General features: G+C 41.0%; 1 protein-coding gene across 1 annotated transcript; it reads left to right on the forward strand.

Annotated features, from left to right (window-relative positions):
* The first annotated feature begins 3 nt into the window (after positions 1 to 3).
* LOC141628747 (uncharacterized) lies at positions 4 to 729 on the forward strand. Its single transcript, XM_074441844.1, has one exon. The coding sequence runs from the start codon at positions 4 to 6 to the stop codon at positions 727 to 729; it is 726 nt and encodes a 241-aa protein (XP_074297945.1).
* Positions 730 to 18,205: the final 17,476 nt, after the last annotated feature.

Consider the following 18,205-nt stretch of genomic DNA (forward strand, 5'->3'; position numbering starts at 1 on the left):
ATGATGAATAAAGCTGCTTGCTTTTCGTGTGGGGTTGGGGATAAACAAAAAGATGATAACCATGCTATTGACTACATAGACATCATAGATCAAGAAAGAAACAAAACATATGTGGTTGGTTTCAAGATGGATGAAGTGAAACTGGTATGCACTTGCAAGAAGTTTGAAAGACACGGAATACTCTGTCGACATATTCTGTGTGTCCTTAAAGATCGGGGATTTAAGAGAGTTCCAAGTGAATATCTACTTAGTAGGTGGAGCAAACAAGCAACTTGCCAGCCAATCTTCAGTTCTGATGGGCAGTTACTTGCTGATTGCAGGGCAATGGATGTACATAAAAACAAAATCACTGAATTATGGTTGGAATTGTTCACTTGTGTGTCACTAGTTGAACAGAGTCCTGTTTATTGTGATGAATTGCTTGGGATTTTTCGTGAGTTCAAGGAAAGGATAAAAAATGTCCCTGATGAAAGTGGCAATAGTGGTATTGCAAAGGAAAAGGACAAGAATGCTGAAATTGGGATGCTTTTAGGAACAACCATCCCTAGCGAGATTAAGGTTTTGCCTCCAAGGCAGTGCAAAAACAAAGGCTCAGGAAAAAGGCTGATCTCACAAAGAGAACGAGCTGCAGAAGTGAACAAGAAACCTCTAAGAAAATGCAGGGCTTGTGGGGAGATGGCGAACCATGATAGTAGAAATTGTGACCGAAGGACAACCGACATTGAGTAGAGTAATTTTTTTGTAAAGAATATTTAAAGCATTATTGAATAATTCAGGACTTTTTATTTTATTTGATAGATGTTGGACTTGTTTTCTGGAGTAAGAGGAATGTAACACTTGTTTAAAGTGTGTTTTCTGGATTTTTTTACTAGTATCGTCTAATTTTCGAATTGATGAGCTAAGCAGGGGAAGACAAAGTTGTTATTCTGATTTAGAGGATATAAAACAGGAGTTTTCCTGGTACCATTATTTCATGCATATACAGCGTTATTTCATGCACGTACATAGTTATTTCATGCACCTACAACGTTATTTCATGCACATATTAGGTGAGTATTAAGAAACACGAAGGTGATTAAATGTCTTGATTTGAATCATCGTGTACGACAAGTCTGGTAAAATGAGAGTAGCCCAACATTATACCGTCATTGTTTGTTTGGACTTGTTATGACATTATCTAGTTCAATGTGCTTTAACAACGAATTGACCAACATCAACAAATAATGTATAGCTTCATGTGATAAAAAATGAGAATAACCCAATACTTAGATATGATTAATTGATGTGGGCTTATTTCAATTTAAGCCCGTCCCATCAGCATATTAGGCGAGTACTAAGAAACATGAAGGTGATTAAATGTCTTGATTTGAATCATCGTTTACGACAAGGTTGGTAAAATGAGAATAGCCCAACATTATACCGTCATTGTTTGTTTGGACTTGTTATGACATTATCTAGTTCAATGTGCTTTAACAACGAATTGACCCAACATCAACAAATAATGTATAGCTTCATGTGATAAAATATGAGAATAGCCAAACACTTAGATGTGATTAATTGACGTGGGCTTATTTCAATTTGGGCCCGTCTTATCAGCATATTAGTCTTGTAATTTTGGCTCACTTTTGAGGCCTGCGTTATGTTTATCGAGTCGTGTTAGTCATATTTAAGACGAAAATCAGTAATTTAATGTGTAATGATCAATATAGGTTATGGTTATTTCATGCATGTACATGGTTAATTGATGCACCTTCATGGCTATTTCATGCACGTAAAGCGTTTTCTAGTGCATGTATAAGACAAGTATTAAGAAACCGGAGAAATGTGATCCACCACTACATCCTTCTTTTCTACCACATCCCCAACCGTCGAAACTAATAATAAAATTCCAAAATTTAAATTAAAATGCAATATTTTAAAAGTTCACTTAATATTACTTTAAGATTTGACCTTGGACACATGACTTACATATTTCATGCATGCACACTGTTATTTCATGAACATAGAACATTTTTTAATGCATGTACGATGTTAGAGAGATTTCCGTACGACCTTTTCGTTATCCAATTTCGAAAATGGTCTCTCGTTTTTGTTGCCTCATGACATGTTTTTTCCAGAATAAGTCCTGAAACATGACTTCATGTCTTACACGACTTACATATTCCAAAATCAAATATGTAGTTTCAAGACTTGGTGTATTACATATTCAAGAATCTAACATATACTAAGAATCTAATATTCCATAGTCTACACAAACTAAGGAATTAGATCAAAAAAATGCAAGGCTCGTTGTTTTGAATGTTGGATTAGGTTCTCTGCCACTCCCTTTGCACATCACTCGACTCAAGTGTTTAGAAAATAACACCTACCAATAATCCTACAAAAAAGGGGGGGGGGGGGGGGAAATATTGTTACGTAAATGTCACTCCTAGACAGAATCTAATGAAAAGAAGATTAAAAGGAGACAAAATTAAAATTAGGCATTCAAAAGTTCTTGATATTTACCTTTCTCTTATTTTGCTCCCGTTTGATAAGTTGTGCAATCATACTCTCAGCATATTCATCCAAACCCTACATATAAATTTCATTTGACAACAAATATTGAAAGGCTTGAAATAAATATACTGAATAATGTTCACAAATGTTTGTTGAAAAATTTATACCTTGTAACAACGCTCATCTGTCCATGATGCTTGATCACACAAATTTTCTAGCAACTTCAACAAATAAACTCCACAAGCATACCCGTTGTTTTGTCGAGACACATTCACAACCACCCACTAAAAAAATTTAATCTCCAACAATGTTGTGTATCTCGGAGAGTCTCTTACGATGATCTCAAAAGCAGGCAGAAGCTATACAAAAACAAGACAGTGAGTGATTGTGATTGTGGTATAAGGGTATTTAATACACATACAAGGTTATGTCATGCATAGACAAGGTTATTTCATGCACATGAAGATTGCCAACAGTATTCTTATTCGACAATGCATTTTGGAAAGTCAAAAACCATTGAGCTGCCTTCCGTATATCATATATACAATTGAATAAACTCTCAGCTAAATGTGGCAACATAACTTTCAAAGAATAACCAATCATGATTTAAGCAACAAGGGTATTTCATGCACATAAAGATCACCAATAGTATTTGCATTCGTAAATGCATTTTTGGCATTAAAAAACTGTTGAGCAGCCTTCCGTATATCATATACTGATAGGAGCAGCTACGTCGTGGCGAGACGCCATAATAAGTCAGGGTCAGCATGTTTTTTTGCAAAAAACTAATAAATTCTCTGAAAATATGCACAGTCCAGATTGCAAAAAACTAATAAATCATACCTGATCAAGTAAATATTTACGTCTGACATGAGGGTGCCTGGGTAGGTTGAGTCGAGTATGAAGTTCATTCTTTTTCTGAAGTCAACAACACAAGCAAACAAGTGTTATCTTTCCACACAATAAGGAAAGAAAGCCTGAAATATTACAAAGTAGTCAAGTTGGATGTATTGACTTCGAATGAAAAAAAAAAGTGCATGGAAAAAAAAAGTAAGAGAATGTTTATTTACCAGTTGGGTTATGTTTAGATTGAGGGGCAAGTAGTCAAGTAGGATGTATTGACTTCGAAACCCATTTTTACCGACAATTTCCTGAATTTTGAGAACATTTGTCAAAATTCTTTGTAATTTCAAAACACAAAAATAAGCATATAGACTCAATAAGGAATATGAATACCTTTATTATTGTCGGAAAATACACAACACTTGGGTTTCCAAGTGTCGTACGAATACCAACAGCATCAATAACCATATCCATTACCCAATCCTGGCAGCAAGGTCTGTAATGCGTCTTGGGTTACTTGCAACCAGTCGATTTCTACAACGACCTTACTAATGATGCACATGTAATAAATTAGAAAACACTGAACAACATAGAGTGGACAAAAACTAAAGTTTTAAAAAAGCTGTTGTAATACCACGGTTTTCTAAGTCTTTTACTCGGCCGAATATGGCTTACTCGGCCGAGTAAGTGTGTTGTGTGTTTCTGGACAGTTTACTGCCCAGGAAAACTCGGCCGAGTATGGGAATACTCGACCGAGTAGAGGATACTCGGCCGAGTATACCCTATACTCGACCGAGTAGAGGATACTCGGCCGAGTATACTCTATACTCGACCGAGTATCCGGTCTGACGGGTATTAATTCCGCGGTTTGATTTAGAAAGGATTAGAGTTATTTGGGACACGTTTTACAGTTTCTAATCATTTCTAAAAAATCTAAGCAATACAACGTAACTCTAATCCTCTCCAAATCTCTCTCTCAAGCGCGCGGATCGTTCCTGAGTCTAGTTCATCCTTCGTTGCGTCGATTGTGTCGGTAAGCCTTTCATTTCATAAGTTCTATTGATTTATCTTTTAGGGTTTTGCCCTAATTTGTATTTGGGGGAAAGGGGTTTTTGCATATGGTAATTAGAATTATGTGATTGTTGTTAGTTTGAGAATTCGTAGAGGAACCTTTCTAGCTTGCTTGTGTATCCATTACAGTTTGGGCTAAGGTAGGGTTTCCCTACTCGGTTTACTATTTAATTGATTTAAGATTGTCTTGTGATTGTTGTACGATTGATATTATGATTGTCTGCTATTGTTGGATTGGAGTTGGGTGTTGGAGTTGTGATGGTTGATGGTGATGTTCGCGAGGTGCATCCTCGGCTGAGTGGAGTCACTTGCGGGAGTGGTTTCATGCCCTAGTTTTGCCCTCCGTGGAACTCGCCACTGGAGGGGATGTGCACATTAATGGACAGGGTTATCGCGCATTGATGAGCGGGGGCTTAGGTGGGTACGGCTGCGGTCCCCCACTGGCAGGGCTACACACTTTAGTGTGTAGTCAGTTACTTGATATGATTGGGAGTTGGAGGTGGATGATGATCAGCTGTTTATCTTATCGTACTTGTCTTATTTTGATTATGCAGTAAACTAATCCCGGTAATTGTTTTAAAAACCGTGGTGATCCATTCGGGGATGTCAGAAGTTATTGAGCAGGTATGAGATAGTTTGCGCGATGGATAGCTGGGATGGAGTCATCACGTGTCACTAGGGTCTTCCGCTATGTCTTGAACTTATATTTCTTTCAGTTGGTTTGATATTTTGGAACAGATGTATTTTACTTTACAGTTTTGGGTTTTGGATTTGTAATCAGTTAAACTTATTTAGCTAAAGTATGTTTCTTTATGGTCAATTTGATATACATTGCCTCGGGTAACCGAGATGGTGACGGTCTCTCATGCTAGGGTGGTCCTGGTAAGGCACCTTGATATGTGGGGGTGTCACAAAGTGGTATCAGAGGGACGATTTTGGAACCTGTAACTAATGAGCCCATTGATTATAGAGAGTCAAATTAAAATGAACCCGGGTAGGAGTTGTTAGGAGCTAATGCAAAGACTTGGGAGACGTTCTAAAGTCGCGAACTTGCCCTACAACTTTAAACCGGTTACTATGGGGTGTCATGGGATCGCTATGTATTTACTTATGTTTATATGAATATGTTGGATGGGTGTTATGTGGTTAAATGGAGGTGTGGTGGAAAAGATGAAGGTAATTGTTAATGATAACATGAATAGTGGTTGAGATCGCTACTAGTTTACTATTGTCTTTATGCATATGATTGGATGAATATGGTGGATGAATATATTGGATGAATAAATGGTGTGAATGCGTTGTATGAATATGATCGATGAATTGGTTTGAAAAGATGAAGTAAGTAATTGCATGAGAATATGAAATTCATGTAGAAAACATGTTTATGTGATGGAAGAGGATTTTCTACTGTTGCTATGTTAGTAAGACGTGTATAGGGGATTTATGTCGTATATTATGTTATTGTTTTGACGTAAAGTTGTAGAATAAAAGGATGTGGGTAGTACATGATTAATAAGTTGAATATTGTATACGCATGATGGGTGCTATTGTTTGGCTTTTGTAGATAGTAACATGTAGTTAGGGATACTGGGTTTATGAGTATTAAGTTATATTTGTTTACCTTGTTGTTTAAGTTGTTTGGAAGTAAAAAAAGAAAAATCTAGTAGTTATGTTGTCCGATAATAGAGAGGTTGTCTTTAAACTGTTATAACTTGAGATGATATATGATTTTGATGTGATTCTAATTGGAGGTGATAGCTTATTCTTTTGTTATTCTAACGATAGGTCATCACACGCCCAAAATGACCAAGTAACGAGTGAGATATGACTGTTTTACTAAAAATGGACGTTGCTGAGAACTGTGCCAGTACTGGACCGAGTATGCCATACTCGGCCGAGTATCTTTCATACTCGATCGAGTAACCCTTATTCGGCCGAGTATTATTTCCGTGATAATTCTGTTCAGCTTTTGGAGTCGTGAACTCGGCCGAGTAGTTTCATTACTCGACCGAGTGTCCTGTCCTCGGTCGAGTACGTCATGCACTCGACCGAGTATCTCTTTGGGCGGCTGTTTTGAGTCGAAGGCTACGTTCTTACATATGTTTTGAGTAGTAGGTTATGTGCAGATGTATGTTTTGGGTCTTAAAGCATTCTTTTATATATGTGACGATCTTGATACGTAAGTTACCAGATGCTATGATGGGAAGAGTGCTGGCTTATGGGGGATAGTGGAAAAAGGAAATGGGAGATTTATGAGCTTATCAAGGCAGGGAGCATGTTTTGTGAGGTGGTGAGTGATATAGTCGCGTGTTGAGTAATATAAAAGTAAGTGTCTATGGGCAAGGGTGAAGTAAGTGTAAAGAAACGTGAGAATGAAAGATTGAAAGGAAGGATGTGAATAATGACAACTTGAGAGGTGTAAGGATTTATGGAGGGAGATGGCTATGATTGTGTTGATTATGAATATATATGTAATGAAAGGTTGTTATAGAGGGATGGAGAAGAGGGGTATATAGGAAACTCAGATGGGGTTATGTCGCGACGTGGATTTGTAGATAGTGACTGAGTTTGGAAAATTGGATTATCAAGAGGTGAGCCTAGTGTGTAATTCTTTGGGCAATTAGCGGTATGAGGTGAATTTTTGGTTTTAGGGATACGAAAGGGAGACACAACTAATTGAAGAGTAACTGTTAGTTGTGTAGAATTGATGGTGACAAGTGTGAGTGAGTAGTAAGATGAGAGATGATCAGTGATAAGAAAGAATGAGAAGATATTAATATGAATGAATCGGATTTGAGTTGTGGAGCAACAAGAAGGTAACCGGATTACTAAAGAGTTAGGTAGAAGAAGAAATGAGATGATATTATTAATTGGTATTATTGGATGGAAGTAAGCTGAGAGAACGTTGACCAAAGTTATGGAACATAAAAGTAAGGAATCGTGGAAATATACGACAACATCACGAGTGGGTGTGAGTTAATGGTTATATAGGAGTTCAGGACGACATGTTAGCCATGAGTTTCGAGGTATTAAGGGAATAAGAAGCTGGTAGAGTGTTTGCACGATATGAGATTTTGGTGGAGAGTTAGGTGACGATGCAATAAAGGATAGAATTGGAAATAATGTTGACGTAAATTTTGTTGATGGATTTGATGTTCGTTATTTGGGATGATAACCAAGAGAGGAAAAGGATTGTTATATTAAGAAGTGATAGTAAGGGAGTAGTTGCATGAAAGATGGTGGTGTCGTAGTGTTGTCACTAGTGGTTAAGGGTGATGTTAAATAGGGAAGATAGCCATTCTAAAGAGGTTGATTTTCGTAGAGGCCCGGTTGATATGTATGGTCGGGAGGGGGTATAAAATGTGATTATAGGAGGCGGGTGCTAGTAGTTGAGTATTAATGGTATGGTTACATTGTCGGGAAGTGGTTGTTATGCAAATGAGAGAATGTAATAGTAGGGGCATAGGAGTTCAGCACGGGTGAGAGGTAACCTTTATCAGGTGGTAACTTACGTGATCAGGATTGGCTAGTTAGATTCGATTATGGGTCCATGATGTGTGAGGTTCTGACCTCACGAGTAATGGTATGGTGTGATATGAGTCGTTATATAAGTGTTTCGCGTCATATTTTATACTTGTATGTGTATGTATGATTTCGGTAAGTGACAGTGTGAGGTTCCGGCCTCACGAGTAATAGTATGGATGATATTCATAAGGTTATTATTTGTTATTCCATGTAATATGTTGCGTTGTGATCTAGTAAAGTGGTCTTTAATGAAGTCTTCCGATCAAATAAGTTGTACTGAGTCCGTGTCTATGGATTGTATAAGTTGCGATGACTATCGATGTGGTTGTTGTGCCTTGGGTGGCAATCTGGGCACGGTACTTTGTGTTGTGATACGAGTATTTTCGCGTTGCGGTGCGGCTGTTTATGGCGGTGTTGCGATGCCGTCATCGGTTGTGGTGGAGTAGGCGGGATACTTATGAGATGAGTTTTCGAAAATGTATACCAGTTATATAGATTGTTATTTTGTTTATTGCGGTTTCCTATGAGTTTCGGTCTGCACATAAGGACTCTTGTTTTGTTTATTGATATTTCTTACCTGTTTCGGCTTGGGAGTGAGGGTAGAGTATGATATGGAAGAGAATTGCGCATGTGGTCATTGTAATCATGGTATAGTGATATCCTGTTGATGGGACACAGTTGTGAAGAGTTGTTAGAATACTTTCGATCTTGTTTTGGACAAGGCATTGGTTGAAATAATTGTGACAAAAGTTTTGTGGAATGGGTGTGCGCTGAGCCAGAAGCGGCAAGTGGTTCGTAATCTTTATTGGGACATTGAGTATAGGGTTTTGGAACTTAGTATCATGTTAAGTTATGGGTGAGTTTTGTGGTAATAAAAGATATGAACTTGAGAAGCTAATGTGAGTGTGTGTAACAGTGTGGATCGTGAGTTAAGAGGTATGAGGACTGTTAGAGAAAGAGAGCCCTAGATATAGGAATGCTTATAGGTGTTGAGGTTATGCTGGGTTATTGTTGACATGTGGTGCTAATAAGGATTATGGGAGGTATAGCAAAGGATCTAGCATTAGTGAGTTACGAGGTCGTACCATTTATTTTAAAAGGAGTAGGATGCGACAAGAGAGTTTTGATACGTGCCTAATGTATAGTCTTTTTAGCCTACTTCAGCACGTATTTCTATGCATTTCTATACTGTTTATATGGTATTTTGCCCCGAATTGGCTACTTTGGTGTATTTTGTCCTTTTTGTAGGGATGATCGCGAAAGTAGTGGAACCACACTCCTTTTTGTCCTTTTTGCATGCATTTAGAGGAGACGGGATTGTCCCAGAGTGAGACACTGTACTTTGAAGCGTCATGACACGTATTGCGAGGCACTTGGGTGAAGACGTGAGCTGAAATGAAGACATAGTCACTCGATCGAGTTGTTTCTCAGTCGATCGAGTGGTTTCTACACCCCCTGATGGTCGATCGAGCTGTTCTTCAGTCGATCGAGTAAGCTGCACAAGACCAAGTCCTCGATCGAGTAACCCATTGGTCGATCGAGTGACTTTTGCTGAGAATTTGGTCGATCGAGTGGTTTAATCCACTCGATCGAGTGGTCTTTATGAGCATGGGCTTTTAATTAGTCCGTGTATTATTTTGTTCCGCAAAACTTTAGTACTTTTCTATTTAAACCTAAGTTAATTAGGTTAATAGCTATCTTATCTTTTAATCGATCAAACTCTTTTACTGAAATCTTAGTACGTAGCTTTTCTTTCCTTCACTGTTACTTTTCCTTGGGATTATTATTACTCGGATTCAGTTGTTCTTTACGCCGGATTCGCACTGATTGTAATCCTTTCTCTCCCTTTATTAATAATAATCAATTGTTGCTTTAATTTCTCATTGTGTTCTTATTTTCCCTTTGCCCTAATTTTCATTATTGCGATTCATTGTTTATTCATTATGTTTTCTGCTGGAAATTTGTCTGCTGTTAGTTTAATTACCGATATGAGTAGCTAAACTCCCTTCATGTTGGGATTAGGGAATCTGCGGTAGAAAGATGACGATTTAGTAGATGAATTAGACGAATTAGCTACGAGACTCTGTCACTATAGCAATTTAACTGTAATTCCCGACCTAGTTGAGTGCACGCTTCTATGTCACCCATTAATCTGGCTAAAATTAATCCTGGATCGAAAGATTGGACTAAATAGGCCTGCTATAAACAGTAGACTACCCTAATGAGGACGAAAGTTAAGTTAGTGGTATTTTAGGATAGAAAGTGGACCGAAAGGACCTTTTAACATCCGTCTCACATTAGTTCGTCTGAGTCATTTACAGCTGAGTTATTGGACTACCGTAGTGAACCGAAATCCCGACATGTCCCTCTCTTCTTGATAGTTTAATCATATTTTATTGCTTTATTTACTCTTTGCCTTATTTCTCTTCCCTTCAGACTTCGTAGTTTAAAACCAATTTCAAACAAACCCCCAATTGTTACCATAGGATTAGAAATAGACAGCTATAGTTACGTTACCTCCCTGTGGATTCGATACTCGATTTGCCTCCGCTACATTTTAGTTGAGACCGTTAGGTTTTATCTTTGATAGGGTTGCGATAGCCGTGTCAAATTTTGGCGCCGTTCTTGCAGGGAGGCAATTGTTCAAATTATTAGTTGCTTTATTTTTAGTCCTTTTTAGTCTAAGGGACACCCGTTCCTTGGACTATTCTTATTTTCTGTTGTAGTTTCTTCTTATGCGCAGGTCGCAAGGTGGTCCACTACTACCATTCGATCCTGAGATTGAAAGATCTCTGCACGTAAAGAGGAGATTGTTTCAAGATCAACAGTTAGAGGAAGAATCTAGTTCTCGTTCCAACTTTTACGAGAACGAACTGTTCGAGGACAACCCACCATCTTCTCCAGTTTCTAATTCATCAGTTGAAACCGTTATTTTTCCAGACTTTCCCGAAATGGCCGAAGAAGCGACCATTGGCAGTCATTCTGAACCCACAGCTGAGGATCTTTACAAAGGGTTCGAGCTACCAGGGGAAGCTCGGAAATTCGAGCCGAAACCTTTCTACCTTAATATGGTTGAGAAGAATCAGTTCGGTGGGGCTGCAAACGAGGATGCAGCGAAGCACATGGAGACTTTTATTGATTACTGCTTCTCCATACCCCCACCTGCTGGCGTGACACAGCGTGATCGGATAAAAGAAACCTTGTTCATCTTCTCACTCCGCGATCTTTGCGAGGGAGTGGTATAGGGATTTGGACCGAGCTGCTCACGGCATAACTGATTGGAATTCATTGGCTTTAGCGTTCTATAAGAAGTACTTTTCTGCATCGAGGACTATTGCCATTAGAGCTCAGATAACGAGCTTCAAACAAGGGCCTGACGAGAACTTTCACGAGGCATGGACTCGATTTAAGAAGCTAGTGCTAACCATACCGCACCATGGTTTCGAAAAGTGGAATCTATGCAATCATTTCTATAATGGATTGTATGACGATCAGAGAGCCATTTTGGATGCTGCAGCCAATGGCCGATTTGCTGAAAACTTGGGAGCAACCAAGGGGTGGAAGATCATAGATGATTTGGCCATCCATAAGGCTGAATATGGGAACTCGAGAGGAAATCAAAGAAGAGCTGCTGAGTCTTCTTCTGTCGCTGCACTTGAAGCCCTCACTGCAAGGTTTGACAAGTATGAGCTAGGAGGAGCTTCCAAGGGGGGCATGTACCAGGTTAATGCTGTGACAGACGGTCCTTTCGTCTGTAGAAGATGTGGGGGAGAGGGACATGTTTCAGATCATTGTCCCAATTCCTATGAGTCATGCGCTGCCTTTCAACATTACAGGCAGAACAACAGTTACTACGAGCCGAATGTCCACCCCAATTTGAGGTGGAGCAATCAGAACGTGCTCAACCCCACTGCTCCTCCAACCCAGCAACCGTACATTCCTCCACACAAGAATCAACAGGGCTATCAGAAGCCTCCTTCTTTCAACCCTCCTAATCAAGGTACATCATCTCCAAGTGGGGTGAGTGAAATGAGCGAGTTAAAGTCTATGATGCAGTCCATTTCAAAGCAATTACAACAAAAGGACGCGTCATTCAAGGCACTTGAGACTCAAGTTGCCCAACTTGCTGCAAATCAATCCTCGAGAAAGCCGGGTCAATTACCGACTTAAAATGAGAAGAATCCAAACGAGACGGTAAACCTGATAGAATTGAGAAGCGGTCTTTCTTATGAGGGACCAAGTGAAGAAATCGGACCCTAGGGAAGCCATTACGATGGTGAACTGTGTTCGTTAAGAGAAAAGGGTCACACGACAAAAGAACTACTCGATCGACTAAAATCTGGTGTTCGATCGAGTAGAACTGAAGAAGAAGACCCTCGATCGAGTGATTTTTCCACTCGATCGAGTGAACAGGAGGAGGAAGTTGGTCGATCGAGTGGAAATGTTACTCGATCGACTAACATTTAAGAAGAAACTCCTCGATCGATTGAAGAAGCTGTTCGATCGAGTAGTATTGATGACGGGAAGCTTATTCGAGAGCCTGCTAGTGCTCGTTTAAGCGAGAAATCACCGGAAAGACCTCGTTCGAGAGGTAAGAAGCGCCCAAAGGATACTGAACTTGCTCCGGAGGACACTTTGGAAGCGAGAAATAAGGGACTCGAGATACCAATCACAGTTCCCTTCCCGAGGCGGCTGCAGAATACCAAAGTTAATCAACAGTTTGGCAAATTTGTCTAACTTTTGAAGAGGTTGGAAGTCTCCGTACCGTTCACTGAATTGCTGACTAAGGTACCCTCTTATTTAAAGTTTATGAAAGAAATTTTAACACGTAAGAGGACTATTAATGACAGTGAGACCGTAGCTTTGACTGAGGTGGGGTCAGCCCTATTTCAAAATAAGTTACCCCCTAAGCAATCAGACCCGGGTAGTTTTTCGATTCCGTGTCATATCGGTATGCAGTTGATTGATAATGCGCTATGCGATTTAGGCGCTAGCGTAAGTGTCTTACCTTTGTCTCTGGCTAAGAGACTTGGTTTGACAAAACCGAGTTGCACCAACATAATCGTCCGGATGGCCGACCGTAGTCTATCACGGCCATTAGGTATAGTAGAAGACGTACTGCTTCGGATCGGGAAGTTCTTTATTCCCGTTGATTTTGTCGTCTTAGACATCCCCGAAGATGCACACACCCCTATCATTTTAGGGAGACCATTTTTGTCCACCGCCCGTGCGCTTATAGACGCGGGGGAAGACTTTCACCTTTCGGGTAGGGGATGAGGAGCCGATTTTTCATCGCCTAAGTTCCGGAGAGCCCCCATGCAAGCTCAGCCTTGCAATGCTCTCTCTTCTATTGTTCCTAATATTGACACTCCAGATGAAAATTTGGAGAATATTGTCATTATTGTTAACTCTCCGCCTCAAATTGAGAGCAAGAAGGAGGAAAGTTCGTCTGCTTTTCCTTGCCGTGTACGATGAAAGCAATAAAGGAGTTGTCAAAGGGCGTTGTGCAAAATCGTTTGTCAATCAAACTGGAAGTAAGGATGCCAAGGAAGATGACAGAGGAGCAAGGACGAAGAAAGTTCGAACTTACATAGATTGGAACTACATTCCTCCTACAAGTTGCAAATAGTGATTCAAGCTCATGGAAATCAAGAGGTCGGTCGATTCTTTGAGGTGACATCCTCCAGTCAAAAGCCCACGAAGGGGCTACTGAAATTTGATGAGAATTAAACGGGGAAATGCCCCGTGTAACACATTGTAATCGATTGTTGTTTGAATTTCTTTGAATTTGTTTTATTGCGTTTAATTAGGACAATTAGTTTAGACAATTTTTAGCATAGGCGTAAGACTATAAACTGTGTTTTTATTTGGTATTTTGGGAAACTCTTGGATATGTTTTTATGCAGGTTTGGGGAAGTTTCACGCAATTCAAGGAAGAAAAGACGAAAATTCAAGAGCCTACGAGAGGAAAGCCTTCGATCGTGTACTTTCTGTACTCGATCGAGTGGAAAAAGGGTCGATCGAGTAGTCCATTTACTCGATCGAGAAAGGCCAAAAGAGGAACTGGTCGATCGAGTGCATTGTACTCGATCGAGCAACAGGGACATCAAAAGCCCTCGATCGAGTGATTTAAAACCACTAGATCGAGTGGTATGAACAGGACACGGGAGTTTTCTAAACTTAAACTCTTTATTTCCTTTTCTAATTCATTTCTATCCCTAATTCCGTCTAACCCCCCTCCCTAATTGTGATTTCCATTCCCCCAAATCCCCATTTTCTTGCCCAAATCACCAAATCCGCCACCTACAATTCCTTCCTTGCATAATAATCTTCAAAAGCCCCTTGTTTCCCCCCCCCCCCCCTTTTGTGCTCGTTTTCTCGGTATTTAAGGGGATTTAGGGTTTGCGGTTTTAAGCTTGTTAAATCGCCATTGTTGCTTGTTTATTGGAAGTTTAATTGCAATTGTAGGATCATTCTCACCAAGTAAGCATTCCTTTTACCTTTTTTGCATCTTAATTTCAATTACTTTGATTATTATGAGGTAAAAATCGAATTAGGGTTTGAATATCCATATTTAGTCGAATTTTTTCGACTTAATTGTGTTTGTGTGCCCTTGTTTAGCTTGCTTGATGATCATATCTCAATTCCTCACTGTTTTCACATGTTTAGTTCGAAATTTGCGCGAGTTCCCGCGATTAGGGCTTCTAAGTCGAATTTTTCGACCGTCGACGGCTATATGCTTTCTTGCTTGTTTAACTTCGCTTCTTGCATACTTGTTGCTCAGTAGTTAACGCTTTTTCCGTCTCCTATCGCCTTTACATGCTGTAAATCATTGGGAATCATGCTCGTGAGTCGAAATTTTTCGACGCTAGGGACTTACATGCTATCATGCGATTTTTCATGCTTTTTTTAGTCTCCGTTAGCAGTCATTACATTGTCATTTTATCATCACTCACATACTGTACTTCGAACTTATTGAGGATTGTTGGATTTTATCTGCTGAGAGTCGATTTTCTTTCGACTGATAGGGCCTTTATGTGCTGTCACATGTTGGTTAACGTGTTGTTTTAACCACGGTTAGCAGCCGTTTTTCTTATCATGCCCTTAACCATATTGCAGGATGGATACTAGTTCTTTGCCTTCTACTAGTACCGCTTCCAGTCCATCCTCGAGCGAGTCAGTGGCCCCTGCTGTTGCCACTAGCTCTGCCTTAGTCACCACGGCGCCTTCAATTTGTTGTTTCTACACCGCCAGGCCCTTCTCTATCTTTGGGTCGAGGAGCCACGCCTCGATTCCCGCAACCCGGTATGCTTGCCAAAATAGCCGATTAGCCCTTACTTCCACCCTTCGAGGTCTGTTGTTACGGAGAGGCCGCTCTCACCCCTTTACCAGGGATGCCCACGGATGCGTTTTGCTTCCGCGGATCACCGGACTCGGTTATCCGCTTTGCTTCGTTGCCCTCTCTCCTCTACCCGTTTCCTTGCACGGACCGACCTAGAGACCTTAGGGATTTATGAGGAGGTTTGTAGTTTGTTGAACGGACGGGTATGTCGGGTCGATTACCATGCGGAAGCTGCTATTCGTATCCCTACATACGAGTTTTTCGATTCCTACTCTTTTGACACCGACTCTTACGATGCCAACCACTCTAGTCCTTGCATTCACTTCCGACTTCGCAATGAGTCGCACCATTGGACTTTGGCCAGGTTTGGGGAGGTTCTTGGCCTCGTTAGTGACGGCCCCACCGACCCACCTCGGGATCTCCTTCACCACTGGGGCGCGCTTTCTCACACTCCCTTCCCCGCACGGAAGGGAGCCCACGTACACTTACCTACCCCCGTTACTTCTTGCGATCGATAGGAGAGACCATCTTTGGGCGACTGAGCCCAATAACGTGACCAACACCGAGCTAGCGATCCTCGCGGGTACCTTAACATTGACTACGGTACCCGTTTGTTCTAAACATTGCCTATTTAGTAGCTCGGATTGGAACGGGATTGGGACAAGGGTCAAGACCGCCGTTGTGTCCGCGGCGGGCTAGTGACTAGGATTGCCCGCCACCTTTACCCCACCGAGCCTGGACTTAATGCGCCTCAAAAGCAGGCTTACCTTGATTTGGCTGCCATGGCTGACTTCGCCTGGTTCCCAAAGACGAAGGGCGCGAGGACGTGGAAGATTTGTGGTTCCACGTCTGTTACCTTGCCGTGGCCTACCCTTCCTCCACTTTTACCGCTCCCGACTGCTGCTGAGGGAGCGAGGCCACCTCCACCCACTTACCACCTTACCTTCACCCCTCCTTCTTCTTCTAGGAAGAGGAAGCGGGAGGCCGGATATTCATCTACTCCTCAGGTTCAGACTCCGGCTCAGACTCAGACTGGACCCACACAGACTCCCACGCCTGCACCTCCATTTACCCCTCCTCCTTCTGGTTCGGCCTTGCCGGCCAATTTTGTTTGCCCTCCTGTTTTAGGGGCGCCCGAGGTCATGGACCAAGGGCATCGTGATGCCCTGCTTCTGGATATGTGAAGGTACCTTACTGAGATGAGACGGGATATGGCATTGGCTGTATTCCCGCTCTACGAGTTCCATATCCGAGCACGACGACCGATTCCAGAGGGGTGGCCGCATCCCTCCTTCTACCGATACCCAGAGGGTGGGTACCCTCCACTCCCCTCTGACTCAGAGGACGAGGCGGAGGAGACACCGGTAGCACGAGAGGTGCGGTTGCGGGCTGAGCAGGCGGCACAGCGAGCTGCCAGAGAGGAGGCGAGCGACCCCCCGTTTACACCAGGTCCGGAGGATGTGGCTGGAGTTGACGATTAGAGTTTCCCCTAGTTTGTTGCTGGTTTGGGAAAACCGTTTTGTTAGGTCGGAGTACCATGGAGGCGGCGACGACGACGAGTAGCTACTGGTCTACTCACTTCCCCAGTTTTCTGGCTGGTTTGGGGAAGTTCGTGTTTTGTATGTTCTCTTACTCTTTTTATTTCGTCTCCTTTATTTTTATTTAGTTGGTTGTATATTCCCGTTCCCCATTTTTCTGCTGGTGTATGCTTGAGGACAACGAGGGCGTTGTCCGTTTTGGTTTGGGGAGGGTATTGCATCCTTTTGAGTCTGCATCTGCATTTGTTTTGCATTCACGTTTAATTTTTCAGCTTGCATTGTTGTTTATTTTCAATAAAAAAATCAAAAACCCAAAAAAAAAATTAATTAGAAAAATTTCAAAAATTCAAAAACATTTCACGTTTACTTTTGCATATAGGTTGAGTCGGAACGGTAGATTCCCGTGATGAAATTGCACTATAACTTGTCATTTTACTTGAACCTTGCACTTTTATTGATAGTTTTTAGCCTTGTCATACGCATAATCTATGAATTTCTGTTCAAATATAAGCTGATTGTTTATACTTGACCTATAAACTGGCAAACTACTTAAAAATTCTGAGTTCTAGAGCCATAACTGGTGACATTCATGACCAGTTCATTAGGAATTTTGAGAATAGTACTCCTTGCATAGCATGTTCATCTCATTTGCACATTTATGACATTCAATTTCTCGTAAAATGCACATATTCGGGTTTGTGGTCGGTGTCACATGCAGGGAGGGTCTTGCAATTTCCCCTTTCTTTATATCTTTCACCCATTTAGCTCTACATTAGCCAAAACTTGCCTTTTTGACCCATTAGCTACATTCCAAACTAAGCCTGCCTAGTCAAGCTAGTCAGTATGTTCTTTTGTGGTATGTTTTCCATTGCAGTTTGGTCCGTAATTCTTGTTTGGAGTTGGTGTTTTTATTAAGGAAGGAGGAAAGAAAAAAAAAATATTGAAAAGAAAGAAAACATGAAAGAAAAAAAAAAAAAAAAGGAGCTGGAACGAAAAAAAAAAGAAAGAAAGAAAAATTGTGAAAATAGTTGTGCCCTTTTGTCAGAGTTGAGAAGATGTTTGAAGACGTACAATCGACAAGGGTTGTTGTTTCAGTGAGTTATTTCAGACGGTGTCTTTAAAAGGGAAGTTTGTGACCGTCTGACTCCTCCGTTCTATCCCATATTTTTTGAGGAGATTGTGCTTTGAGTCTAGTGAGTTTTGTGCCAAGTAAAGGGCACTTGTACTTAGTTTTCAGTCAGTTGAGATTCGGATGGTTACATTATGGTCATGTTAGGAACTAGCTTGACGCTTTTACCTCTACTTTTCCATAACTTATTTTGCCTTTTTCTCACCTGAACCTCACTATTCCCATATTATTTGCAAACTCTCGGCTGTGACGGACATTATC

The sequence above is a fragment of the Silene latifolia genome, chromosome Y (assembly GCF_048544455.1).
Source record: "Silene latifolia isolate original U9 population chromosome Y, ASM4854445v1, whole genome shotgun sequence".
NCBI lineage: Eukaryota > Viridiplantae > Streptophyta > Magnoliopsida > Caryophyllales > Caryophyllaceae > Silene > Silene latifolia.

Excerpts from the sequence above, each read along its gene's own strand:
- LOC141628747 (XM_074441844.1), top strand. The coding sequence starts at position 4 with ATGAATAAAGCTGCTTGCTTTTCGTGTGGGGTTGGGGATAAACAAAAA.